This window comes from Desmodus rotundus, chromosome 11 (genome assembly GCF_022682495.2).
Source record: "Desmodus rotundus isolate HL8 chromosome 11, HLdesRot8A.1, whole genome shotgun sequence".
Taxonomy (NCBI): domain Eukaryota; kingdom Metazoa; phylum Chordata; class Mammalia; order Chiroptera; family Phyllostomidae; genus Desmodus; species Desmodus rotundus.
In genome coordinates this window covers 45173625-45201578 of record NC_071397.1, presented here as the reverse complement: position 1 = coordinate 45201578, position 27954 = coordinate 45173625, and the positions used below count along the sequence as shown (strand labels likewise).

At 37.3% G+C, this 27954-nt stretch overlaps 1 protein-coding gene across 3 annotated transcripts; it reads left to right on the top strand.

Moving 5' to 3' along the window:
• Positions 1-1185: 1185 nt before the first annotated feature.
• Positions 1186-24562, top strand: SRSF12 (serine and arginine rich splicing factor 12). Of its 3 annotated transcripts, none has more exons than XM_053913593.2 (5): positions 1186-5189; positions 16973-17079; positions 18376-18477; positions 18636-18777; positions 22152-22563. In XM_053913593.2, the coding sequence occupies exons 1-5, from the start codon at positions 5125-5127 to the stop codon at positions 22177-22179; spliced, it is 444 nt and encodes a 147-aa protein (XP_053769568.1). In that variant the 5' UTR covers positions 1186-5124; the 3' UTR covers positions 22180-22563. The 3 variants fall into 3 exon arrangements, with proteins under 3 accessions (XP_053769568.1, XP_053769567.1, XP_053769569.1); XM_053913592.2 differs by having other exon boundaries at positions 1367-5189; positions 22464-24562; XM_053913594.1 differs by lacking the exons at positions 1186-5189; positions 16973-17079 and adding an exon at positions 17492-17551 and having other exon boundaries at positions 18366-18477; positions 22464-24562.
• Positions 24563-27954: the final 3392 nt, after the last annotated feature.

The following is a 27954-nucleotide window of genomic DNA, read 5'->3' as shown; positions in this document are numbered from 1 at the left end:
CATGATTACCACTGTAGTATTTGCTAACACCTCCATCATTTCACATAATTATTATAGTGACAATAAACTGTAATTTTTTTTAATGGAAAGGAAGTAGGAGTTGCTGCAAAAAACTAGCACATTAAATTCTGATGTGAAAAAGGGGCTATAGTTATTAAACAATCGTCAGATTTTGCCAGTGGTATCCTCTTTGGGAATTCTCCGGCAATTTAGAGAGAACACCAACTCTCCAAAGCCTGTGGGTACACTTTAGTGCCTTCAAACAATGATTTATTGAAGTGATAGTTTTACTAAATGGCACCGCACTAACTTCCAGAACTGAGGATAAATAAGAATGTTTGTGAATAGGGTAAATGGGATTATGTCCTTTTTGTCAGGGTTTGTCACAGGGTATTCTGCCTTGACCTCAGTCTCTTCCCAACTTCTTTTCTTTTTCTTTCACTTTAAGTTTTTAATGAAAGTTATATCTAAAATTACTTTATTCCTGCAACTTCTCAAGTGTTTCTCCCTTGTATTTGCCCTTTTCCCTTCCTACTTGGTGAGATTTGGCTTTATGATCAAGGATCTTTTTGCTGTCTATGTGCAGCTTTAGTCTAGTGATGACCACCTTGCTGGGGTGTTCACTGGGTGGAATGCCCACATGGACGGTTGCACCGTTAGCTTTCTCTTGTTGCACTCATTCTAAGGAAATGACACATTTCTTCCTGTAAACCTGACTACTTTGCCAATTTGCAGCCCTTTGTAATGTCCTTGCACAACCTGAACTTCATCATCCTTTTGGTTGGGCATGGATCGAACATTGTACTCTGTCTCAGCTCTTTGGAAAGAGAACACAGATTATAATCTTCCTGTGAATGTGGGGAAGGTACATTGAAATGCTGCTTACAGTTCTTTTTTTTTCTTTCTTTTTTTTGATATATTTATTGATTATGCTATTACAGTTGTCCCATTTCCGCCCCTTCACTCAACTCCATCCTGCCCACCCCCTCCTTCCCACATTCCCCCCCTATAGTTCATGTCCATGGGTCATACGTATAAGTTCTTTGGCTTCTACATTTCCTACACTATTCTTACCCTCCCCCTGTCTATTTTCCACCTATCATTTATGCTACTTATTCTCTGTACCTTTCCCCCCTCTCTTCCCCTCCCAATCCCCTATTGATAACCCTCCATGTGATCTCCATCTCTATGGTTCTGTTCTAGTTGTTTGCTTAGTTTTATTTTGTTTTTGTTTTAGGTGTGGTTGTTTATAACTGTGAGTTTGCTGTCATTTTTACTGTTCATATTTTTTATCTTCTTTTTCTTAGATAAGTCCCTTTAACATTTCATATAATAAGGGCTTGGTGATGATGAACTCCTTGAACTTGACCTTATCTGAGAAGCACTTTATCTGCCCTTCCATTCTAAATGATAGCTTTGCTGGATACAGTAATCTTGGATGTAGGCCCTTGCCTTTTATGACTTGGAATACTTCTTGCCAGTCCCTTCTTGCCTGGAAGGTCTCTTTGGGGAAATCAGCTGACAGTCTTAAGGGAACCCCTTTGTAGGTAACTGTGTCCTTTTCTCTTTCTGCTTCTAAGATTCTCTCCTTCTGCTGAATCTTGGGTAATGTAATTATGATGTGCCTTGGTGTGTTCCTCCTTGGGTCCAGCTTCTTTGGGACTCTCTGAGCTTCCTGGACTTCCTGGAAGTCTATTTCCTTTGCCAGACTGGGGAAGCTCTCCTTCATTATTTGTTCAAATAAGTTTTCAATGTTTTGTTCTTCCTCATCTCCTTCTGGCACCCCTATAATTCGGATGTTGGAACGTTTCAAGATGTCCTGGAGGTTCCTAAGCCTCTCCTCATTTTTCTGAATTCTTGTTTCTTCATTCTTTTCTGGTTGGATGTTTCTTTCTTCCTTCTGGTCCACACTGTTGATTTGAGTCCCAGTTTCCTTCCCATCACTATTAGTTCCCTGTACATTTTCCTTTGTTTCTCTAAGGATAGCCTTCATTTTTTCATCTAATTTGTGACCAAATTCAACCAATTCTGTGAGCATCCTGATTACCAGTGTTTTGAAATGTGCATCTGATGTGTTGGCTGTCTCTTCATCACTTAGTTGGGTTTTTTTTTTTTTGGAGCTTTGATCTTTCTTTCATTTGGGCCATTTTTTTTTGTCTTGGCGTGCCTGTTACATAAAGTGGGGGATGTTGTTCCCTGGGGCGGGGTAATGCTGAGCTGTGACGATGTACGTGGGGGAGGGGCCAAGAGTGAGCAGTGGCACCTGCTCCACTCTCTGCCAGAGTTCAGTCACTCCCTTTGCTACTTACAATCAAACTGGGACCCCTTGGTGCCGATTCCTGAGTGGGTGGGCTTGTGCACGCTCTAGGTCCCTGTGGGTCTCTCCAATGACCTCTCTTGTGAGGCTGGGAGTTTCTCCTGCTGCCTCAACCCCCACGGGTGTTTTCACTCAGAGGTTTGAGGCTTTATTTCCCAGCGCTGGAGCCCTGGGTTGTGTGGTCTGCTTTGCTCCCCCACAGTTCCTCCGTTTATCTATGCACGAATGTGGGACCGCAGTGTCTGCTAGCTGCCGTACTGCATTCCCCGTTCGTTCGTTCCACAATCTGCCACCTCCCTGGGTCTGCCAGCAGAGGAGTCCTCTCCACCCCAGCTGCCCATCTCCGCCCCTCCTACTGGTCTGGATAAATGTTTCTTCTTTATCTCCTTGGTTGTTGGACTTCCATGCAGTTCGATTTTCTGTCAGTTCTGGTTGTTTTTTGTTTTTAAATTGTTGTTGTCCTCCTTTTGGTTGTGCGAGGAGGCGCAGTGTGTCTCCCTACGCCTCCATCTTGGCTGCGCATCAAGAGAATTTGTCATTTTAAACCATTGACTTTATGGTAGTTTGTTACACCAGTCCTAGGAAATCAATACAGGGTGTTCTACATTTTTCCTACTATAAACCCAGCCTGCCCTCCAGGCTCATTTTCCTGTTCAGCTTTACGCTCCCATTTGCCTCCTTTGATGTCCTATACTGCCTTTGCACATCCTGTTCCAGTGCCTGAATTGTTCATCTCCATTCTTCAAATCTCCAAAACCTCTTCAGGGAGAAGTTCAGTGACCCTCTCTAGCCATGCTTGCTAAGCCACATAAGGTCTCATCTCAGCATTATATAGCTCTTTGCATAGCCCTTGTTTATATCTTTATTAGTGTGATTATTAGATTCTGCCTCCTTACCAAATTGTAAGTTTCATGAGAATAGGAACTGTGCCCCTGCCCCCCCCATTATATTTCCAGTCTAGCCCTGTGCCTGCTGTGCATAGCAGTTCTTTTTTAAATAGAGTCACTCTTACAGAAGTGTTTGCAAACCTTGGGACTCTCAGTTTTTGAATCCACTGTGGGCTAAGTAGGGTGACCACATTACTTCTCCTCCAAAACTGACCACTTCTGAGAATGAAAGGGGGTGCCATTAACAATTACAAGTTAGTTGATTACAGTCCTGGGTAGCAGGCTGTGCCAACCACAGGGCCAAAGGTAATAGAAAGGGTTGGGCTACAATATTTTGGAGCAAGAGGGAGAGGGTAATTTAAATTTGCTTACTTGCCACTGCATTTTCATTGCTTTCTTCTGTATCATGTATTGATTTGTTTATTCCTTTATTATCCATCCTTCTTTGAGGGCTGGGCTTGGCCTGTTTTCTTTGTTGCTATATCCCATATCTAGAACAGTGCCTGGTATATAGTAGATGCTCAATAAACATCTGAGTCAATGGTACTAACAGCTGAATAGCATCCCCTAAAGGAATACAGTAGTTCCCCTTATTCACAGTTTTGTTTTCCACGATTTCAATGACCAAGTCAACTATGGCTCTAAAATATTAAATCATCTGCTCCTGACAGCCAATCATGACATCCTCATAGCCTGATGATCCAGAATCACCAGCAGCAGATGATCCTCCTTCTGACATATGGTTAGAACTTCAATAGCAGCTGTATGCTACCTCATTCACATCACTTAAGTAGGCATTTTATCATCTCACATCATCAGAAGGGTGAGTACCATACAATAAATTATTTTGAGAAACCAAATACACATTTTTATTACAGTATATTATACTCTATTTTATTATTATTGTTAATCTCTCACTGTGCCTAATTTATAAACTAAACTTTATCATAGGTATAAATATAGTAGGAAAAAACAGTATATATAAGGCTTGGTGCTATTCTACGTTCCAGGCATCCACTGGGGTCTTGGAAGTATCCTCCCCACAGAAGGGACGACTCCTACAATGGATGAAGATTCAAAACACTGAAAAAAAAAATCCTTATAGTTTGGAAGCCTAATAAAGCTCAAGACTAAAGGGGCAGGAGGCAGAACAATTGCCAAAGTCCAGGGCTGAGGATGCAGGGAGGAAGGCCCCAGTACTCTGGGACTGTTGTGCTGTTGACCGCCTCCCTCACATTTACCCACCCCCACCCCGATACTCTCTAACACCCGGCTCACCGACCTCAGCACCTAGAACCCCTCTGGCCTCAGCCTCCAGGTATACTCTGACACCAACTGTCCCCACCCCAGACTCCTCAAGACCAGGCCTCCGGTGCTGCCCCCTCCCTGGAGACGCCCCCTGCTCACTCCCCCCGAGGCCTTCGGACCGGGACAATAGGACAGCCCACAGACTAGGGCCACTCCTACCTGGGCCTCCTAAACTGCCCCCTTCTCAGATGCCCCCGAATTCCCGGACCCCGCAGGGCCCCTTTTCCCTCCTCCAGACTGGCGCCTCCAGCACCGCCTCTCCTGCATCTCCAAGCACCACGGACCACGGACTTCCGCACTGCCCCCTTCTTAGATCCCCCCTGACCCAGGACTCAGTGCTTCCCACTCCTCGTCCCCTGGGGCCAGGGCCAGGGCCTCCAGCGAGGCTGTATCCCCTAGGTTCCCCAGGCCTCGGGCCCCACCCCCGCCTGGTCTGCTCGGAAGACTCGCCGTTCCGCACCCACACCCCCGCCTCTGCGGCTGCGCGCTGTCGGGGCCGAGGCCGAGGGGAGGGGGTCGCGCTGGGGGCCCGCGGAGCTGCTGCGGCGGCAGCGAGAGACAGAGTGAGCTCGGCGTCAGCGGGCAGGCTCGGAGGGGAACGAGGAAGCGGACATGTCTCGCTACACGAGGCCCCCCAACACCTCCCTGTTCGTCAGGAACGTCGCGGATGCCACCAGGTGAGCGGGGGAGGGGCAGGGTAACGGCGGCAGCGCGCTAGGGCTGCCCCGCGCTTTTCCGCCGGCTTGGTCGGTGCAGCTCCCCGAGGCCCGTTCCGGGGTCCAGTGTGAGCCTTGCAGCTGCTTGGGGCCTGAGCTGGACTCGCGCCTCCCGGCCGGCGTTCCGCCTGGCGCCGTGCAGGAGCGAATCTGCATCCGCGTCCTCGTCGCCGCCCGGGTGGGTGCGGGTCCCCCCTCCTGGGGACCCGGTGGAGCACAGGATGCCCTGTTCCCGGTACCCGAGGGCCCTGCCGCCTCTGGCCGTGTGTGTTTTCGCTCGGGAGGGTGCCTGCGTTTCAGCCCTTTTGTCGCCGTGTTCCGATAAAGCCGCGCGTCTTACCTCCTAGATGAAGAGGAATTGGGGTTGATGAGAACGTATTACAAAATAATGCATACTTTGCGCCTTTCTTTGCCTTAGTCTGGTCTACTTACAGGTGGTGCTGGTTAAATTTTATTCATTACTCAGTTCTTTGCTATACATAAAGGATAGCTTCAGTAATGAGATTTATATGGTTTTCTTTAAAGTTCTGAATACAGTATAAACTTCCATTATAACGGTTTGCATAGACTTCCCTGGGCGATTTTTGATGGTCTCAGTCTAAACCTGCCCCGCCCCTCCTCTTGAGTTTTTTGTCCACATAATGCCTAAACATAGATCATAAGAAAAAACTTCATAAAGCACTTTCTCCCTTAATAGGAGCCAGAGGGAATGACTAGGGGGTGGGAGCATTAATAGACATTTTCATTTCACTGGGCTTTATACTTAATTTACAGCCCCCCTCCCCAGCCTTCATAGGTATGCAACATTTATCTTACTGTACATAAGGGAAAGATAAAGTCCCGAGTTTTAATGATGTACCCCGGGGCTTTACAGCTACAAATATATTGGAGTGGCCTTCACTTCAGAGCCATCTGTTGTAGTCATAATTTACCTTTGAGGAGTTACTGTTAAGTATTATTTTATTTGATCCCTTTTATATATGTCACAACTGGAGACTGTTGAGTTAATATACCTTATTTAACATGTAAAAATGCCTGCGTTCACATTTCTTCTCTAAACTTGTTTGTCAATTCATTACATAGAAAACTACCAAAATTTATAATTTGGGTACGGTAAAAAAAAATTCCCACAGTTATAGAGACCACTTGAATTCTGAATAAACATCATGCCCCTCCAGAGTGTGTGTGTGTACAAAAAATGAGAGATTTCCAATTCTAATGGTCACAGGGGCCAGCTGGGGCAACATGAATGAGTGACGTTCTCAGGTTATAATGCACAATAGGATGGTGTGGGCTGTGACAAATGGAAAAGAATATGTGTTATCTAGTGGGGTCAGCAGCTCCTACTAAGCTCTGGTTGATAACTACTGTGGAGACATTTGGACTTGTTCCTGTAGCTTCCTGATTTTCAGAAGAAATCAGAAACTTATTTTTTGTGTGTAAATGCTCTGTTTCAAAATGTTAGCATTTATTAAGTTCAATCATATGAAATTCATAGATTTGAAAGCTGTAAAATGCTGCATTTGAGACCTTGCCTCCGGGCAGTTGTCTTCAGTTTGGTAGAAATAAACTCTTAGAAAAATTGAAAAAATAAAAGTTGTAAAATACTGGCAGTTTCAATACTTTTTAAAAAATGTTAAAATATTGTGCAGGCCAAATAAAGCAGTTGATACAGGTGACACACAACATGCAGGTGATACATGACCTCTAACCGAGATAATCCGCCTCTGAGCGGTCAAGACTGATAACTGAAATTTATTGATTTCCTTTTCCGTTTTTCACCACTTCTTAACTCTGCTACTAGGGTCAGTCAAAATCTCAGAGGATTGTATTGATGAAATATTAATAATGGTTAACATTTTTGAGTACTTACTGTGTGCCACGTGCTGAACTAAAAACATATTACAATTACTAAATTTTTACAATTATCCTGTATATATATGTTCTTTTATAATCCCATTTTACAGATAAACTCAGGCTTACAGAGATTACATATCTTGCCTAACATTGCACAGCTGCTGAGTAGTATTATGAAAGTAGAATCACACATGTAACCTATATGAGTAGCTTTTTTGTACAAGGTGACATACAGTGTAAGTTAACCAGCAATATGTTACCTAGACATTAAAATTAGCTTTAACATTTAGGATGCTTATAAAGAAAATCATTGGGATAAATGTGAAAACAAAACAAACAGGGTATAAAGTGATATACAGTATGATTTCAATTACATAAAATAAAGAAAGGAAAAACTATATATAAAAAATGAGCCTGGAAAGAAATCCATTTAAGTGGTTTTTCTCTTTCCTGTTTTAAAATTTTTTTTTTAGTAAAAATGTTTAGTCAAATTTTATTTAAATGTTTCTTTGAAGTTACCATTTTAATATGTATGATAAAAGACAAGACATTAAGAGATATTGTGGGTTAACATAAAATTTGTTAGGAATGCAGTTGAGCACAACAATTAAAGAAAGACTTAAAAAAACATTTTACAATTTTATAACTTAATGTTTCTTTTCACTAGTAAAACAAGAGGTGATCAGGAAGAATATTAATTTTGATATATTTGCTTTTTTACTGTGTAGGAGAGTAATTTAAAAAAAAATCTCAGATACAGTTTTCTAGTCCTAAACATAACAATCCCTTTTTGATAAATAATTTCATGTTACTGATCTATCATTGGGAGCAATGAGCAAATACTTCTCTTGAACATACTTAGTATTCTTTGGTTACAGTATATATGAGGCTACATTGATGTTAGCATTCATAATGATATAAAAATGTTAAGCAGAATTTAGCAAAAATGCTAAAAAGTCTTAGCAAACGAGCAGTAGAAGGGGACATTCTTAGCCTATGAAAAAGTTACAGCTAATATCATACTTAATGGTACAAACTGAGTGCTTTCTCCCTAAGATCAGAACAGGACAAGGATTCCTACGCTCACAACCACCATTCAGCATTTTATTGCAGGTCCTAACCAGTGCAACATGGCAAGAAAAATAAAAGACAAATTTTATTTATATATATATAGATTTTTATATATATCTTATTGATTATGCTATTACAGTTGTCCCATTTTTCCCCCCTTCACTCACCTCCTCCCTGCACACCCCTCCTGCCCAATTTCCCTGCCCCCCCCCTTTAAGTTCATGTCCATGGGTCATACTTATAAGTTCTTTGGCTTCTACATTTCCTATACTGTTCTTACCCTCCCCCTGTCTATTTTCTACCTACCATTTATGCTACTTTTTCTCTGTACCTTTTCCCCCAGTCACCTCCCACTCCCCTGTTGATAACCCTCCATGTGATCTCCATTTCTGCGATTCTGTTCCTGTTCTAGTTGTTGGCTTTGTTTGCTTTTGTTTTTGTTTTAGGTGTGGTTGTTTATAAGTCTGAGTTTACTATCAAATTACTGTTCATATTTTTTATCTTCTTTTTCTTAGATAAGTCCCTTTAACATTTCATATAATAAGGGCTTGGTGATGATGCACTCCTTCAACTTGACTTTATCTGAGAAGCACTTTTTCTTCCCTTCCATTCTAAATGATAGCTTTGCTGGATAGAGTAATCTTGGATGTAGGTCCTTGCCTTTCATAACTTGGAATACTTCTTTCCAGCCCCTTCTTGCCTGTAAGGTCTCTTTGAGAAATCAGCTGACAGTCTTATGGGAACTCCTTTGTAGGTAACTCTGTCCTTTTCTCTGGCTGCTTCTAAGATTCTCTCCTTCTGCTTAATCTTGGATAATGTAATTATGATGTGCCTTGGTGTGTTCTCCTTGGGTCCCACTTCTTTGGGACTCTCTGAGCTTCCTGGACTTCCTGGAAGTCTATTTCCTTTGCCAGATTAGGGAAGTTCCCCTTCATTATTTGTTCAAATAAGTTTTCAATTTTTTGCTCTTCCTCTTCTCCTTCTGGTACCCCTATAATTCGGATGTTGGAATGTTTAAAGTTGCCCTGGAGGTTCCTAAGCCTCTCCTCATTTTTCTGAATTTTGTTTCTTCATTCTTTTCTGCTTGGATGTTTGTTTCTTCCTTCGGGTCCACAGCGTTGATTTGAGTCCCGGTTTCCTTCCCATCACTATTGGTTCCCTGTACATTTCCCTTTGTTTCTCTAAGCATAGCCTTCATTTTTTCATCTAATTTCTGGCCAAATTCAACCAATTCTGTGAGCTTCCTGATTACCAGTGTTTTGAAATGTGCATATGATGTGTTGGCTGTCTCTTCATCGCTTAGTTGTATTTTTTTCTGGAGCTTTGATCTGTTCTTTCATTTCGGCCAATTTTTTTTTTTTGGTCTTGGTGCTCCTATTATGTAAAGGGGCGGAGCCTTAGGTATTCACCAGGGCGGGGCAACCCAGGGAGCTGCACTGTGGGGGAGGGGTCCAAGAGGGAACAGTGGCTCTTGCTCTGCTCTCTGCAGGCTTTCAGTCACTTCCTCTGCTACCCACAATCAAATTGGGCTCTTCTGGTGCTGCTTCCTGAGTGCGTGGGCTTGTGTATGTTCTGGGACCCTGTGGGTCTCTCCAACCAATTCTCCTGTGAGGCTGGGAGTTTCTCCTGCTGCTGCCTCAACCTCCAAGGGGTTTTCAATCTGATTTGAGGCTTTATTTCTTTGCCCTGGAGCCCCGAGGTTGTGCGGTCTGTTTTGTTCCTCCCAGTTTATCTGTGCATGAATGTGGGATCTTGGGGTCTGCCAGCTGCTCCTTGCTGGCCAGCTACCGCACTCCCTGCCCTGCTCCACAATCCGCCACCTCGCTGGGTCTGCCAGCTGCCGCCTTGCTGTGAGTCCTCTCGGCCCCTCCTACTGATCTGGATGAATGTTTCTTCTTTATCTCCTTCGTTGTCGGACTTCCATACAGTTCGATTTTCTGCCAGTTCTGGTTGTTTTTTGTTTTTAAATTGTTGTTGTCCTTCTTTTGGTTGTGCGAGGAGGCACAGTGTGTCTACCTATCCCTCCATCTTAACTGGAAGTAAAAGACAAAAATTTTAAAGGTAGAAGTGAAATCTGCCCCTATTCTTAGGTGACATTTGTGTTCATAAAACTACAGTAATTATTGATGAGTTTTACTAAACTTATCAAGATATAAGGTAAACTTATGAATTTCTATTTCTGTGTATTAAGAGCAAGCAATTGAAAATAATAAATTCTTTTAAAAACTCCATTTTTCTTAGTGTTGAAAAATTCCATTTTTCCTAGTGTCAATTCTTTCACAAATTGATTATATCATAGTTCAAAACATTCTTGATCAAAGGATTAAAAAAAAAAGAAGAAACTGACAAGTTTATTTTAAAAATGTAAAGGATCTAGAATAGCCAAAGGGGTCTTGAAAAAGGTTACTGAAGCTGGAAGACTTACACTACCTGACTCAAAGACTTGCTAAAAAAAAATGCAGTAATCAAGACAGTATGATAGTAGCCTAAGGGTAGACCAGTAGATCAATAGAACAGAGTAAAGTCTGTAAATAATCCACACTTAACGGAGTCAGTTAATTTTGACAAAGGCACCAAAGCAGTGTAGTGGAGAACAGAAAGTATTTTCAACAAATGATGCCATAACAACTGGATATCCATAGAGGAAACAAATTAACTGTAACCTCTAGCTCACATCATAATTTGAGCTGGATTATCATTTGAAATATAAAAGATAAAAGTATAAAGTTTTTAGAAGAAAATGTAGGAGACTATTTAATGACCTAGGCATAGGCAAAGATTTCTTAAAAAACAAAGAAAGCAGTTACATAAAAGAAGGAGGACTGTTGATAAATTAGATTTCACTAAAATTAAACTTTTTGTTTATTAAAACATACTATTAAGAAAGTAAATAGGCAAACCGCAAAATGAGAAAACATAGACTATATTCTGCTGTGTATAATGCACACTTTCTTGTACAAATTTTTAAGGGAAAATAAGGATGTGCATTTATACATGAGTAGTACTAATGCGTAATATCATAAATTTGTTACTGGTACGTAAACTTTTTTGTACCATAATATGTTATAAAATAAATGCTAAAATTCCTTTATAATACAAAACGAGTATATAAGTACAAATAAATAAATAATCGAATTCAAAAGTTAAAACAAAAGATTTTTTTTCTGAAGGCTTGGGCCAAAAACGAGGGTGTGCATTAAACATGGGAGCACGTTATATGTGGCAAAATACAGTATCTGACAAAGGACTTTTTCAGAAAATACACTGAACTTTTATAACTCAATAATAAAAGAAACATTATTTTTTTTTTTCACTTTTTTAAATTATTTTAATTTTTATAGTTATTCAATTATAGCTGTATGCCCTTTCTTAAAAGAAACATTATTATTAAAATGGGCAAAAGCCTTAGACACGTTACAAAGAAAAAATCATGATTGGCCAGTTAGCAAAGGAAAAAGTGCTCAGCTTCATTGTCATAAGGGAAATGCAAATTAAAACCGTAGTAAGATTCTACTTAACAGGCCCTTGAATAGCTAAAATTAGAAAGAGATAATAACAAGTGCTGCCAAAGATTGGCATAGCTGAAACTCTTATGCTTACTGGTAGAATTATAAAATGGTATAACCACTTTGTAGAACTTTTTGGCAGTTTCATAAAAGTTAAACATATACATCCTCTTTAATCCAGAAATACTACTCTTTCCAGGTATTAACACAAAATTAATGACCCATAAGCATGAAAAGATATTCCACCTTTTTGGTCATTAGGTAAGTTAAACTTAAAACAACCAGGAGACATCCATTCACTTTACATCTTTCAGGATGGTGAGGATTAAAAGTTGTTATGAGGAGGTGGAGCAGTAGGAATTCTTATGCATGTTTTGGGGAGTATAAGTTGATCTGGCCACTTTGGAGAGCATGTGGTGAAGTTGAAGATAGGCAGAGCTCTAGCAGACCTCTAGGAAGCACACAGATCATAATATGATCAAACTATGGTATACTGTGCCATAGTTTGCAACTTAATAAAAAAAAGAAGCATTTTAAATGTTCATGCACAGAAAAATGGATGAATAAATTGTGGTTCATTCACAAAAATGTCAATACAAAGTTAAAATGAGTGAACTAGAGCTACATGGAGAAGTCTCAAGGGAGGGAAAGGCAAGGTGCAAAATAATACAAATAGTCTGAGGCCATTTGCATAAAATTTAATACATTTAAAAACAATATACTTTTATGCATTTCAGTAAAAATATAAAGTTACGCAGAGGAATGGTGAACACCAATGATTGTTGCTAATATTGGGTTGGCCAAAATGTCCATGTAGTTTTTTCCATAAAACACATTTTTCATTTTCACCATTAACTTATTGATTTGGATGTTTTGAGTATGTCAGCTGTCTCCTGTGTGGTATCACATTGATTCTTCTCAATTAATGTCTTGATTTGATCACTATCAACTTAACTAGTCTACCCGAACACGGAGCATTGTCCAGTGAGAAGTCTTTGGTATGGAACTCACAAACCACTTTTGGTATGTTCAATCAGTAACAGCACCTTCTCCATCCACTGCGCTAATCTTTTTTTTCATTTCAATTGCATTTTTACATTTCTTGAAATAATAAAGTGTAATATACTGAAAATGTCTATTTTTTCCATCCTCCATATTAACATGGCTACACAGAAATTCACCAATTTTGATTTTTTTTTAAATGCATACTGATAGGACAGCTGTTACAATACAATCTAACAAAAATTTTTTTGAATGAAGTTAAAGACAACTAAGTGCTGTTAGAGCCCCCTTATGGGAAAAAACCAAAGAACTTTTTAACCAACACAATATCTCATTTCTAAAAGAAAATACTAAAAATTATGACAAATAGACAAGTATTGAAATACAGTAAATCTTGTTGGTGGATACACTGATGTTTGTTTAAACGATCCTGAATAGCTGCAGCAATTTTGAGAAAGAAGAACAAAGCAGGAGAAATTGCAATACCTGGTATCAAACTGTATTACAAGGCCACTGTAATCAAAACAGCCTGGTACTGGCATAAAAACCAGCACACAGAACAATGGAACAGAACAGAGAGCCCAGAAATAAACTCAAGTCTTTTCGGTCAATTAATATTTGACAAAGGAGGCAGGAGCATAAAATGGAGCAAAAACAGCCTCTTCAACAGATGGTGTTGGGAGATCTGGACAGCTACATGCAAAAAAATGAAACTCGATCACCAACTTACACCATACACAAAAACAAATTCAAGGTGGTTAAAAGACTTAAGTGTAAGTTGTAACACCATAAAAGTCCTGGAGGAAAACATTGGCAGGAAAATCTCAGACATTCCACACAGCAACATCCTCACAGACACGTCCCCTAAAGCAAGAGACATAAAGGAAAGAATAAACAAATGGGACCTCATCAAAATAAAAAGCTTCTGCACAGCTAAAGAAAACAGCATTAAAATGAAAAGAGAACCAACAGTATGGGAAAACATATTTGCCAATGATACCTCAGACAAGGGCCTGATCTCCAAAATACATAAAGAACTCACACGACTCCACTCCAGGAAGACAAACAACCCAATTAAAAAATGGGCAAAGGACTTGAACAGACGCTTCTCCAAGGAAGACATACAGAGGGCCCAGAGACATATCAAAAGATGCTCAGCATCACTAGCCATCAGAGAGATGCAAATTAAAACCACAATGAGGTACCATCTCACACCAGTCAGAGTGGCCAACATAAACAAATCCACAAACAAATGTTGGAGAGGATGCGGAGAAAAGGGAACCCTAGTACACTGTTGGTGGGAATGCAGACTGGTGAGGCCACTGTGGAAAACAGTATGGAATTTCCTCAGAAAACTAAAAATGGAACTGCCCTTTGACCCAGCAATTCCATTGCTGGGATTATACCATAAGAACCCTGAAATACCAATCCAAAAGAACCTATGCACCCCAATGTTCATAGCATCATAATTTACAATAGCCAGGTACTGGAAGCAACCTAAGTGCCCATCAGCAAATGAGTGGATCCAAAACTATGGTACATTTACACAATGGAATTCTACGCAGCAGAGAGAAAGAAGGAGCTCATACCCTTTGCAACAGCATGGATGGAACTGGAGAGCATTATGCTAAGTGAAATAAGCCAGGCTGTGAGAGACAAATACCATGTGATCTCACCTTTAACTGGAACATAATCAACAAAAGAAAAAAGCAAACAAAATATAACCAGAGACATTGAAGTTAAGAACAATCTAACAATAGCCAGAGGGGAGTAGGGAGAGGTGTTTACAGGAACTACTATAAAGGACACTTGGACAAAATCAAGGGGGAGGGTGGAGGTGGGAGAGGGAGGTGGGTTTGGCTGGAGTGGGGTGGAGGGGTGGGGAGAAAATGCAGACAACTGTAATTGAACAACAATAAAAATAATAAAAAAATAAAATAAAAATTAAAAAAAATAACATCACAAAAAAAATAAAATAAATTACAACCAATACAAAGAAATAGAAAGAAAACAAAACAAAACAACAGCCAGCAGGTAAGGTAGTGGAGACAGTGAGTGGGAGCCAGCTCTTTTGAGATTTGTTCCTTTGGACTTCTGTCACCCTTAGCTTCTGGGACTCCAGGCCTTTGTGACACACATTGCTCCAGCCTCCTTCTTTTTATCATCTAGGATCTTTCTCTGTCAGCCATTCACACTTGGTTAGGATTGGTTGCCTTAGATGACATTAATTTGGATTCTAGCTTTGCTATTGACTGTGTGTACCTCTGGGCAAACTACCTTCCCTTACTCTCTATTAAATGGTAACAATAAGGTGTCCTTCACACATTAACATAGCAAATATATATTGAGCACCTACTGTGTGCCAAGCAACTAAGCTAAGTATTGAGATACTACACTGGTGAAGACACCTGCTTTAGAAGTGATTCTCAACTCTGAGTTGTAGAGTTGCCTATAAAGCCCTTAAAAAATTTAATAATAAAATGACACATGAACAAAATCAGGGGGGAGGGCGGAGGTGGGGGAGGGAGGTGGGTTCAGCTGGGGTGGGGTGGAGGGATGGGGAGAAAAGGCATACAACTGTAATTGAATAACAATAAAAATTAAAACAAAAATTTAATAATAATTGGGACTTAGTCATGAGGAGCACTAATTAGGTCCAGGGCTAATGCATCGGCTGGAGTGCCTGTGCATGTTTTTCACAAATGATTTCAATATTCAGGACTGGTTGAGAATCTTTACCCTGTTGTCCATGTTTTATGGGAGCAGGAATTATGTTTTTCTTTTCTCCACCATACCTTAGACTTTAGAGTCTTAGACTTTAGGGCCTTTAGTGCTTAATAAGTATTTGTTGAATGAATAAATGAAAAAAAAAAAAGACATTGTCACCGTCCTCTAAAGCCAAGTAGTCTTTGGTCTCTCAGGGAAGGCTGACAACATATTATAATGAGTAGTGAGTGAAATAAAAATACTAAATGATAAAAATAAAGTGTGTCATAGTATTGACTGCACTGCTTGGTATATAGTAGCTACATAGTCAGTGTTAGTTGAATCTTTATATAATAATTCCTAAGTCCACACCTCTAAGTTTAATCATTGACTTCTAGTCTTGAGATGAATATAAAATTAATTAATATAATTTGTACAGTCACAATTTTCAGTTGCTTACAGAATGCTGATTGTGTTCCAGTATCACCCCAAATTTTGCATTTCTAAACCTGAAAACTTCTTTCGCCTTTCTCCTCCCTCTTCAATCTTAACACTCTTTTTCAGCTAATTTTTGTCACTGACACCATCTTTCTTCCATTTGCCCAGCCTAGGACCTTTGCAGTCATTTTTGAAGGTTTTTTTTCTGTACGGTGTTTTGAAGTACTCTTATTTATTCTGAGCCATGTTTTATGCCCATCACTTAATGCTGAATCTCTTAAGGTCTCCATTGGACCAGTACACTGGTGATTAAGAACACAGACTAGTGACAGAGTAGGGGAGTTTGATTCCAGCCCTGTCACTTGTTGGCTCAGTGATCTTAGGTGAGTTCATCTGTAAACAACCATAGAGTTGTTGTGAGAATTAAGTGGTCTTAGGGTGAGCAGAGGCTAGCATATGAATGCACAGTAACTGTAAGCTATCAATGCTAAGTATTTTGTTTCTTCAATTAAATTATAGCCCCATAAAGACAAATAGGCTATGTCTTTCTTTGGTATCCCCTCTTTAATACCTATCACAGTAGAAGGCATATAGGAGGCTCAAAAATATTTGTCAAATTTGAGAATATAGTAGTTATTTTGCTTTATGTTGAATAATAAAACATCCATTTTTTTTAAGCCTGGGAAATGATTTTAGGACTTCTTAAAAATGTAATTCTTGTGCTTGCAAAACAAAATTAACATAAACATAAAATTATAGTGAAGCAAATGAATGTGTTCCTAATGAAATAGTCCATAGTTAGAACTGTTTATATTGACAGTTGAAAAATCTTGTAATAGGAATAACTTTCAAGGGTGGATGTGCTGGGTCAGTGTTTTCCCAACCTGATTAGGCATAACAGCTGCCCGGAGTGCTTGTAGCAATACAGATTTCCAGCCCCTAATCCAGACTTCTTGAACCAGAATATACAAAAGCGAGGCTTGAGAATTTTTCTTCTTTCTTTTTTTTCCTTCATTTGTAAAGTCTGGGTGAGTTTTATGAGAGACAGTTTTAAATAATGCTAGTCTAGATAATGTTCTTTTGAGGTTTTAACTGGACTTCTGTGGGCATGATACTTTAATCCAGCTATTCATATTTCTTTGCCTTATTTCTAAAACAATTTAGGCCTGAGGACTTGCGTCGTGAGTTTGGTCGGTATGGCCCTATAGTAGACGTTTACATTCCACTTGACTTCTACACCCGCCGCCCAAGAGGATTTGCTTATGTTCAATATCCTTTATTTTACTGTGTGCATGTGAATATACTACATACCTGTGCATATTACATGTATGTATTCAGGAGTGTATGGTACGATATTAATATTGCCTAATTAAATGTGTTTATTTCTTTATCTCAGAAAATCTAAAGCAGTCCACAGTAGCTGGCAAGCACCCCCCAGTTTGAACCAACCTGTTAGCTAGAATCCAAGCATAAACCAAGCAGGCAAGACAAAAGGCACCTAAAGTTCAAGCGTCAAGGAGTAAAGAGGGAGGGTGGACACAGATATAAAGACCTGGAAGAGGGGAAGTCTTTATCAAGGAAAAGACAAAGCCAACACCAGGTTGAGACTTCGGCTTTCCTACATTTACTCAGAGTTCCAGAGTCAAAGCCAAGTCTGATTTTGTTGGTTCTTCGTCTCTTATAAAGTCCATCTTGCACGCCTTAAAGAGTAAAAGTCAAGGTTCAAGATCAAGTGACATTGAGGTAATTGCCAAAGTCTCATTTTGTATTGCATTTCTTGAGCTTTTTCTGTTTTCTATTTTTAAAAAATTTAAACCAGTGAATAATCTCCTGAAATATAGCTATTCAGTTTATATAGCTTATTTCCATTTTAGTCAGGTTTAATATATAATTTATATAGATAAAGGAGTTTAGTGGGTTATTACAGACCAATATATGTAATTGATGTTTACAGATTGCTTTTATGTTTCTTCTATAATTGTACCCCAAGTAATAAAAGCATGAAGGTATTTTAAAGCAGTAGATTCAAAGGTAAATGTGATCATTTTAAAGGACTGAATCAGTTTTGAAAATATGTTTTAGCTCAGTTATGTGTGTGCATTTTTGTTTATAAATAATTGCTCGGAAATGTCAAAATTAAAGATTTTTATTTAAAGTAATTTTAACTTCAGAATACAGTCTTCTGCATGCTGATTTTTTTCAGTGAAAAACATGGTGAATTTTTTGCCTGAAAGAAGGTAGTGAGTTCTACTCAATGTTGGACTTTTTTTTTTCTCATAACATGTTTGAAATTATACATGCATACTACAGCTACACTAATGTATACATTAAGAGTATAGTTGCATGTTTGTTTATTTTTAGATTCACTCTTTTAAATCATAATGAGCATTTGTTTTCATAATAAGAGTGAATTTTTTCTGATTTTATTCTGATATTATATTGGAGATGTGAGCTTAATAACTTGAACTTGTTTTTTCTATTAATTTCATGTCATATAAATAATTCTTTTAAAATAACATTTTTACTTGATATGTGATATTCAAAGTGTCCTTAACAGCTAGTCATATTTGAAGATGTTCGTGATGCTGAAGATGCCCTTTATAACCTCAACAGAAAGTGGGTATGTGGCCGTCAAATTGAAATACAGTTTGCACAAGGTGATCGCAAAAGTAAGTGTGACTAAACATTGATCTTGTTTATTCAGCAAAATGAGTTTGAGCAATGACAGAATTTTTGTTTAAAATTATTTCAGAAAATAACATTATTTGAGTGGCTGTGGTGGACATTTTCAGGTAATGAATTATAAATCTTCTACTTCATATTCTAGCACCAGGCCAAATGAAATCAAAAGAACGTCACCCTTGTTCTCCAAGTGATCATAGGAGGTCCAGAAGCCCCAGCCAACGGAGAACTCGAAGTAGAAGTTCTTCATGGGGAAGAAATAGGAGGCGGTCTGATAGCCTTAAAGAGTGAGTAGAAAACACAAGAGGATTGAAAACTTAATTTTCTACTTTTCCTGGAAAACATTTGTAAGGGTTTTGAAAAACAGGCTACCAGAATTGTTAAATGCTCATAAAGAATCATCTTTTGTAGAAGGAATAACTTGGGTTTATTAAATACCTTCCAGTGTTTTTATGTCGTGACAGATTGAACCTTTTTAATGGAAAGATTATACTGAAAAAAAAAAATTAAAAAGTGTATACTTGACAAATAAAAGTGAGGAATTTTAAATAAATAAACATTTCCTAAATGAATCCAGCAGTTAAGAATGTTGAGATCCAGTGACTGAAAAAAGAAGGGAAGGTGGTTGACCCTAAAATTAATGTAAAGCAGTATATGTATAAAAAGTAAGTTATTTTCAAGAATAAATTCCAAGTGTGGTAGTATAGCAGGAAGAAGACATAAAAATAGTAAATTTTTCAGAAAAAGATATTTTCAAGTTACCTATTTTGCTAGCCAGGAATTTGTTTCTGTTAGAATAGTAAATCACAATGGAAATTAATTGCTGGCTGAAGTTATTGAAATAGTAAGTTGTGTTAGCATGCATAAGTTAACATTTGTACTATTTGTCTTGAGTTTTAATGCTGAAATGTTTTCATAGAGAACTTCATGTAGAATTTTAAGGTGAATTCTATTCTTAATGATCAGCACTTAGACTAGTATCTTCTTTCTGTAAGTAATAAAAGAGTTAGCTCTTCTGGACTCTATATGGTTTATGCTGTATAGGCCCACTTAGCTTCAAATCAAAGCTGATCACCAGGGCTGCTCACTTTCACTCCAGTCCTTCCATTCCTCAACTCTTAGGAGCCAAGACAAGAAAAAGCTCAAAAGAAGATACATGTATTAGAGCTGGAGTCTCTAGTTCTAAAAAGAAGACTATGAAGTAGCCTGCTGCCAATGCCTCCAGCTAAGTGGAAGGAAAAAATAGGAAGAGAGAACCACATCCACATTCTGTGACTTTTTAAAATCCAAGAATCCTAATTTGTAGAAAATGTGGCCAGCCCAGTTAGAGCCCTGCAAGTCAGATTGAATTTCTTACATGTCAGATCAGTACCTCTCTTTGGGTATGAACCAAATTTGACTTTGGCCTATCTTTGGGAGGCTTGAAGGTGGAAGGAAGCATTAAGCTTCTTTTCAAAGCCAGGAGAATCCAGGTCAGGATTGACCAGTTCTGAGATTGGTGAAGAAATACTTAGAAACAGTTATACCCTGGAGGTTTATGTAAGAATATACGTAAGAATATAAACCTTGCATCTAGGAGAATCATCCAGCTTGTCCCATGGCTAAGGCATTTTCCCATTGATTGAGATTTAGACTCTGATATGTAGTTTCCATACTCAAATACAAAATTATATTTATAGGGCTTAAAATATGATGAGAGCAAATTAAGATTTTAAAAAATTTTACATGCCTTGTGTATAGGCATACCACACCAATACCATTGGTATTGCTTCTGGCTTCACAGAGGACATGACTAGTGTCAGGGACTGATGTTCAGTAGTTCATTCACATTGCTATGAATGTTATATCCTTCTGTATACTATTTATATACTATACATGTGTAGACTGTATGTGTTACTATAAATAGTATAAACTATATATGTATAGTTTACCATAAGCTTAGAATGATGTGGATAGTACATAAAAATGAGTTTTATATATGAAAGATCAAAGTAGATGTAATATTGTGCCTAAAGCAGCACTGTCTTAACATACTGAATATCCAGTGGTCTTGGTAGAAAGACTTAGTTTATAAAAGGAAAAAGAAAGAAATTGCCCATTTGATTCATTAAGAATATGTTGTTTCCAAATGCATCATAGCCTTAGTTAACCAGTTTTTCTGTTGGTTGATATTAAAAAAAGTGGATATTCACATCATTTTCTGCCTTCTAGTTCAAGTAAAATATAATACTTGGCTGGATTAAAAACAAAGAAAGTCCATTGTCCCTAATCATCATGGAGAATCAAGAATAGAAAGAACCACATTTTCTTGCAAGACAATGATGTTTTGCTTCATACTAGTTAAAAGATCATTGTTTAACCTCACTGACTTCAGTTATTTTTATCTGTAAAATTGTATTACAGAGAATGTAAATCTTACCTAACTCTCAAGGATTTCATGAGGATCAGATTTTGTGTGTATATATATGTACATGTGAGAGAGAGAGAATTTAATAACTTTTTCAGTTCAGTTCACTATTTCTTCTGTTGTATCTAGACTGCTGTTAAATCCATTTAGTGACTTTAATTTCTGATATATATTTTTAGTTACAAAATGTCCATTTGTTTCTAGATTTTATAGATTCCAAAATTCTTTTGAAAGTCTCCATCTTTTCATGTTTTGTCTATTTCTCTTATTTTTTAAAACATATTAGTAATTTTTAAAATTCTTGTCTGAGTAATACTAATATCCAAATTATTTTTGGTCTAGTTGTTTGTAGTTGTTTTAATCTATCTTTCACATACCTCATAATTTTTTTATTGAATGTTGAACATTGTTGATGAAAAATTGTAGAAGCTTTCAGTGCTACCGTCCTTCAAAGAAAGTTATTTTCTTCTAGCAGGCAGAGTATTGGCACTTTCAAAGCTTGGTTTGAGGCATTGTTAAGGCTGATCTATTTCAGCATTACAGTTTATTCTTAGGGCATGGCCCCTACCTGTAGGGTATAGCCCCTCCAGATTCTTAATTGGAAGCCTGGGTTGTTACTTAAGGCTCTTCACCTTCTGGGGATTTGAACTCCAGCCTCAGTCCCCAGCACTATGTGTGTGATAAAATTTCAGCTCAGTTATTGAATCTTTCAGCTGCTGTTTTTTGCTTACTTCTTGGGATTTTCATCCTGTGTATGCACAGCTTAGAAGATGGCCAGTGACTTGAGAATTTATAGGCAGACTTTAGGTTTCTTTTTTTTTTGTTTTTATGCAGTTCTCTCATCTCTGGGATTTTTGTCTCTCAAGTGTCAACCACTTTGGCACCCTTCAGTTCTAACTTCTGTCTCTTCAGGTTGTTCATTAGACATTTTCTGGTTGGGCCCAATTCCCTCATGGTGGTGGCATTAGGAAAATGGTGTGAATAAAAGAGTTACAGCTTATCACTGTTCAAGTTCTGCTTGTGTTGGTTATTTTGCAGTGCCTTCAAACAGTTGTTTTATGAATGTTATCTGGCTTTTTCATATAGCTATTTTCTATGGGAAGATTAGTCTGAAAACAGCTGGTAAAAGCTGTTTTTATCATGGCAGAATTCAGATGTCCAGATATAGGTATTGGTTGTTATAAGCATTATTTGATAAACTTTACATAATTATTTTCTTTCTCTCTCTCTCTTTTTTACCTTTTTTTCCTTCAGATTTTCAAACCTCTTAGGAGTTGTGTAACCCAGACTAAATATGCAGGGCATTTTCCGGAACTGATCTGTGTCATAAGCTATATCTAGTAAAGTAAAAATCTTTTGGTTATATATTCTAGTATAATAAACATTACAAACTTTTAATATTTAAACCAAAGCATGCATAATAAAATCAGAATTATTCCTTTTAACTTATCTAATAAAAGCATAACTAATATTATGTAAAGTATATAATTTCCTAAAAGTATTTTTTTCTAATCTATTAACTGCTTTTGTATGAAATGTATACTCTAACGTTGTGGATACTTGCAGGTCTCGACACCGGCGATTTTCTTACAGCCAGTCTAAATCTCGCTCCAAATCACTACCAAGGCGGTCTACCTCAGCAAGGCAGTCAAGAACTCCAAGGAGGAATTCTGGTTCTAGAGGACGGTCAAGGTCCAAGTCCTTAGAAAAAAGGTCCAAGTCAATGGGAAAATCACAATCAAGTTCACCTCAAAAGCAGACTAGCTCAGGAACAAAATCAAGATCACACGGAAGACATTCTGACTCCATAGCAAGATCCCCATGTAAATCTCCTAAAGGGTATACCAATTCTGAAACTAAAGCACAAACAGCAAAACACTCTCATTTTCGGTCACATTCCAGATCTCGGAGTTATCAACATAAAAACAGTTGGTGAACAAGAAAAGAGTGCTAGGTAGTCTTTAATATAAGTTATTAAACCTGTCATTATGTTAAATAAAAATTCTCAAGGCTTACAGAAAATGTGAGTTGATTAAAATTAGTTACTTTGGGCATGTGCAAGAATAAAGTCACTCTAGCTTTGGGTTAATAAAGATTTGGTCTCAAACTTTTTTTTTCAATCCTCACCTGAGGATATGTTTATTGATTCTAGAGAGGCAGGTGGGGAGAGAGAGAGAGAAACATAAATGTCAGAGAGAAACATTGATAAGTTGCCTCCCATACACTCCCTGATCGGGGATTGAACCCACAACCTAGGTATATGTCCTGACCTGGGATTGAACCTACAGCCTGTTGGTGTATGGGATGATGTTCTAACCAACCGAGCAACCTGGCTAGGGCCAACATTTGGTCTCAGTTTAAGGACCCACACCACAAATTATGTGTCTGATGTCACCGTTTTATGGATCATTTTTTGTTTACATTGTGATAGAAGGGTACTTTTCAAAAGAAATGGGTAAAATTGAACGGATTTAGAAAATTCTGCTTGGATATTAAATACACTGGTTTCCTCCTTATCATTGGGGATATATTCAAAACCTTTGGTTCGATGCCTGAAACCAGAGATTGAACCAAACTCTATATATACTCTGTTTTTTCCCATACATACATATCTGTGACAATGATTAATTTATAAATTAGGCACTGCAAGAAGTAACAGTAACTAACAATATAATAGAACACTTATAATAATATACTTTAATAAAAGTTAGTGAATGTGGTCTCAAGATATTGCACTGTCCTCAGCCTGTTTGTGACGGTGTGAGGTGATTATAGTGCCTACACAATGAGGTGAAGTGAGGAGATCAGAGCAGCATGCAATTTAAAAGCTGTAAATTGTTTATTTCCAGAATTTCCATTTAATATTTTTGGACCATAATTCATCATGTGTAACTGAGACCATGGGAAGTGAAACCATGGTTAAGGAGGGGACTACTGTATTCGTAATATCAATAATACCTTTTATAAAATATTTTTTACTTTAAAGCACTTTCATGTAAAAAGTGGTTATGACTGTACAATTGTATAAGGCAAACTATCTGACACCACCTCTGTCTCTTTTGTTCTTCTGTTTAAACTTGGGCCAGTTCCTGGTGGATATTAGTTCATATTATAAAATTCTGACATTCCTAAAAAGTTGAATTTATATAGAGATTAAGTATTCAAAAGATAGATTCTCTCCTGAGCTCAAAAAAAAAAATGTTTTATTTTTATGAGATGGAAAAGCATAGATAAGTTGACATTAAATTGAATCCTGTACTATGATCATGCACTTCAGAAATAGCAAAAACTTCTAAAACACCAGATTTTGAATGGTTTGAGACTACTCTAAAAATTGTGTGCAACACTCATAGTCCAAAAATATTCATATTAAGCCTTATATATTTAAAGAGTGGTACATTTTGTATAAAAATCATATTTTATACCATTATTTCTACATACCTAGTTTTCATCTACTGCTTAATTTTTTTCTTTTTAAAGCTCTAGGTGAAGACTAAATTGTACAGAATACATCTTATTACTTTTGAAAGTGTTTAGTACCTTGTATTAAGAAACTCAAGACTGCAGCCTCAAAAAACACCTTTGCAGTATTCGGATTTACATTACACTGCCCTTCAGTTTTTAAACCAAATAACTTTACTGCTATTAATTGCTTTTGTAGTTGTTAAGACTGAGAATTTCTTTAAAATGTGTTTGTAGTTTACGTTTTTCAGAGGGTTTTGGTAGTATTTGTGATAATTATGATTATTATAGGGGATATATTTATAGAGTTCTACTTGTGTACCTTGTTGAATTATATTAAAAAGTTTTCTGCCCATACAGTTAATGTTTGTATCTAGAGTGCTTAAGAAAAACAAAATCTGTCTTACAGTTTTCACATATAGGAACCAGCGTTGCTTCTATTTGTTTTGAATACAAATTCCATTTTTCTTTTCATTTTAAGTCCTACGTGTAAGAAACAACTTTACAAAATAATTTATATACTTGTAATATTTGGGCAAGTACCATAAATTCATGTATACTGTATTCCTGAATAGAATTTCTCTATTAATCATAGCAGAAGTTATTTAAAAACTACAACTCTTTGAAGTGTTCAGCTGTAATAAAATTTAGTTATAAAATTATGTGGCACTATTGAAAATTTAAAAGATAAATGGAAGAAAGAACAAGACAATTATTAATAGTAAATTATTGTATTTTCTAAATAAATGTTTGGGTTTACACACATATATGCACTCATTCCAAATACTATGATTTGATTAATGTGTTTACTATGCATACAGTCATTATTTTAGGAGTAAGTTAATAAGATAATGTTTCTAAACATGATTAATCATTTCACTAACCTTTGATTTGGTTTTCCATTGTAATCCCTGGGGCCCAGGAGGTCCAACCTGTGGCCTGTGGGTGCATTCGACTCAGAATGTCTATGAATTCGACCCAACACAAAATCATATATTTACTTAAAACATTATGAAAGTTTTTTGTGATTGTGTTGCAATGTACTTAAGGTGTGGCCTGAGGCAACTCTTCTTTCAGTGTGGCCCAGCGATGCCAAATGTTTGGACACCCCCTGAGCCTAGGCTATTTAGGAAGATATTATTTTGTTTGGTGGAAAAACTGGAATGATAATTCAGACTTTTTTGGGCATGTAACTACGTGCGTGGCTCTGCTCTGTTACGTTTTACATCATTCACTCATCATCACAACTTTATGAGATAAATTCCACTGCAGATATGGAAAGTGAGGTGCAGAGGTTAAATGACATGCACAAGGTCAACAGCTGTTAGACTTTGGAGCTGGGAGGACAGGTGGTGCAGGGTGGCTGCACTCCAGATTGCTTCTCCCTGACTACTATGCTGTGTCTCTTTGAAATAGAATAGTTTTTGACAGATACATGGTAAACTAAAATAATGTTTAGAGGGAAAAGAGAGTACAGTTAGGAAAAGAAGTGATTATAGGCTTCAATGAAAATAGGTTCTGTGACTGAGTGGTGGAAATTGGCAATTTTACTGGTACCCAGGAAAATTGTCTTCTGGGTTCACTTTCGTTACAGAATTACTTCTTGGACCATTTAAGAGAGGATACTTCAGGCAAATTTGTTAATAAATACAGCAAATGCTTTACACATCTAATCATTTCCTTTAAAGATAATGTTTACTGAATCAGATACTTCCCAACTTTACTGTAGGGCACTACCTACCTCCATTTGTTCATAATCATAAAGGATAAGTTAATGGGAAAATAAAGATGGCTACTACAATGGCTTGTTTTCTTTCTCCCCATGAATAATAAATAATTTCTGTATAGCAGCTGGTATTTTGCAGCTGCACAGATAATGGGGGAATATGCCAAATTTTTTATTTGGAGCCTAGGACTTAATCTTGTGCCACCAGGCTAATTTTTTTTAAATGTAAATTTTTAACTAATTTCAGGATTTTAGATATTATTTGTCTCAAGTGTTTACTTGAGATACAACTATTCTAAGAGACACTGTTGCATTACAGATTAGTAAGAACTTCTGCTTTTAATCCCACTGCAAGAGGCAAAATTAGTCAAAGTTTAACAAGAGGTATTTAGAAACATATTTATAATTCTTCTAAACTAAATTAAAATTGTGATTTCTTAGTTAAAAATAAGATTTTTTAGAAAAATTAGATTTTCCAAACAGGGGGGTGGTAGAGTATTTGGGACCTTGTATAGATAAAAAGACATGCTACTTACACAGCATGGTATGGTGTAGAGGATCGTAACCTGCCATCCTGGAACCTAAGCTTCAAATCTAGGTTCTGGATTTTCAAACAAGTCCATAACTCTCAAGAGTTTAAGGACTGGTGGTTCAGTGAGATGTGTAAGTTTTTAGAGTCAGAACTCATATGTAAAAACATGTAAAACATTTTGGAGTTATTGAGGATTATGTACCTTAGCATCTAAATCACTCCCTTGATAAAAATAGGGTATTTAGGGTCAGCATTAACACTGGCATTGGCCTACCAGGTTGATTTAGGTCCTCTGGGAAATTTATATCTTGTATACCTTTATAAAAGGCTGTTTACAAATTAAGGATAAGGATATCAAGATAAGGATATCCTCAAGATAAGGATAATTTAGTCAAAAAGAATTTTTAGAAATATACTCTGATAAAGTGTTAGATATTCCAGATTAATCCAACTTCTCTCAAGTTAACACAGTACTTTGATAGTAGTATTTTCACTGAATTCTATTTTGTAGAAAGAGTTATATGATTAATCTTTCTTGAATTTATATTCTAGGGATATACCACAACTCAATTTATAATTTGTGGAGGCAGATGGATGCCCAGTGGGTTGGTTACCATTTTTTAAAAGTGTGATTTTAGTTTAGTTTAATTCAAAACAATATTCAACCTACATCTCTTAGTTTATAAGCTACAGTATAAACTAGTAAATAAAAGAGATTACAAATTAAAATCAGGTTCTTTCAGAATGCATTTAGAAAATTTAAATTGTTGGTCTCTTCAGATGAGAATGCCTAGACAGTCCTAGAAATTGACTGATTATATGTTCATTACTCTTTGACCTTAATATATGTTACAGCTTATATAGGAGTATTCCTCAAAAAAGTGTAATTGAAACAAGCAAAATTTCTACTCTAGTTTTGGAGTATAATTCTATGAACTAAATGCCTAAGTAGTAATGCTTTTTAGAAATAGCTTCCTAGAAGTAGGCTGAGTAAAACCAGAATTCTTTGCTTCAAACACCTGTTTTCTGAAGAACTACATTCATCTAGTTTTCTTAGCTTATAATAGGATTTACAATGCTGTAAATTGATTTCAATTTCAACAAAAATCAGTATAAAATAGTCCTCCAAATCTAAATGATAGCTTGTTTCTTTTAATAGTAGGAAAACTTTTTGGGGGGTTGCATTTTAAGAACCATTACAATTACGTCTGTGAAGCCGTCTGCTTTGTGGTAACACTTCACACCTTGAGAAGAAGTACTCTGTTGACATTTTCAAAATTGACTTAAGCTATATATATGGTCAAACTTTTTCTGAGTAATCTTGTATTTTAAAAATG

Coding starts and splice junctions, on each gene's coding strand:
- SRSF12 (XM_053913592.2), top strand. CDS start 5,125: ATGTCTCGCTACACGAGGCCCCCCAACACCTCCCTGTTCGTCAGGAAC. Junction 5,190..16,972: donor AACGTCGCGGATGCCACCAG/GTGAGCGGGGGA, acceptor AAAACAATTTAG/GCCTGAGGACTTGCGTCGTG. Junction 17,080..18,375: donor AGGATTTGCTTATGTTCAAT/ATCCTTTATTTT, acceptor AGCTAGTCATAT/TTGAAGATGTTCGTGATGCT.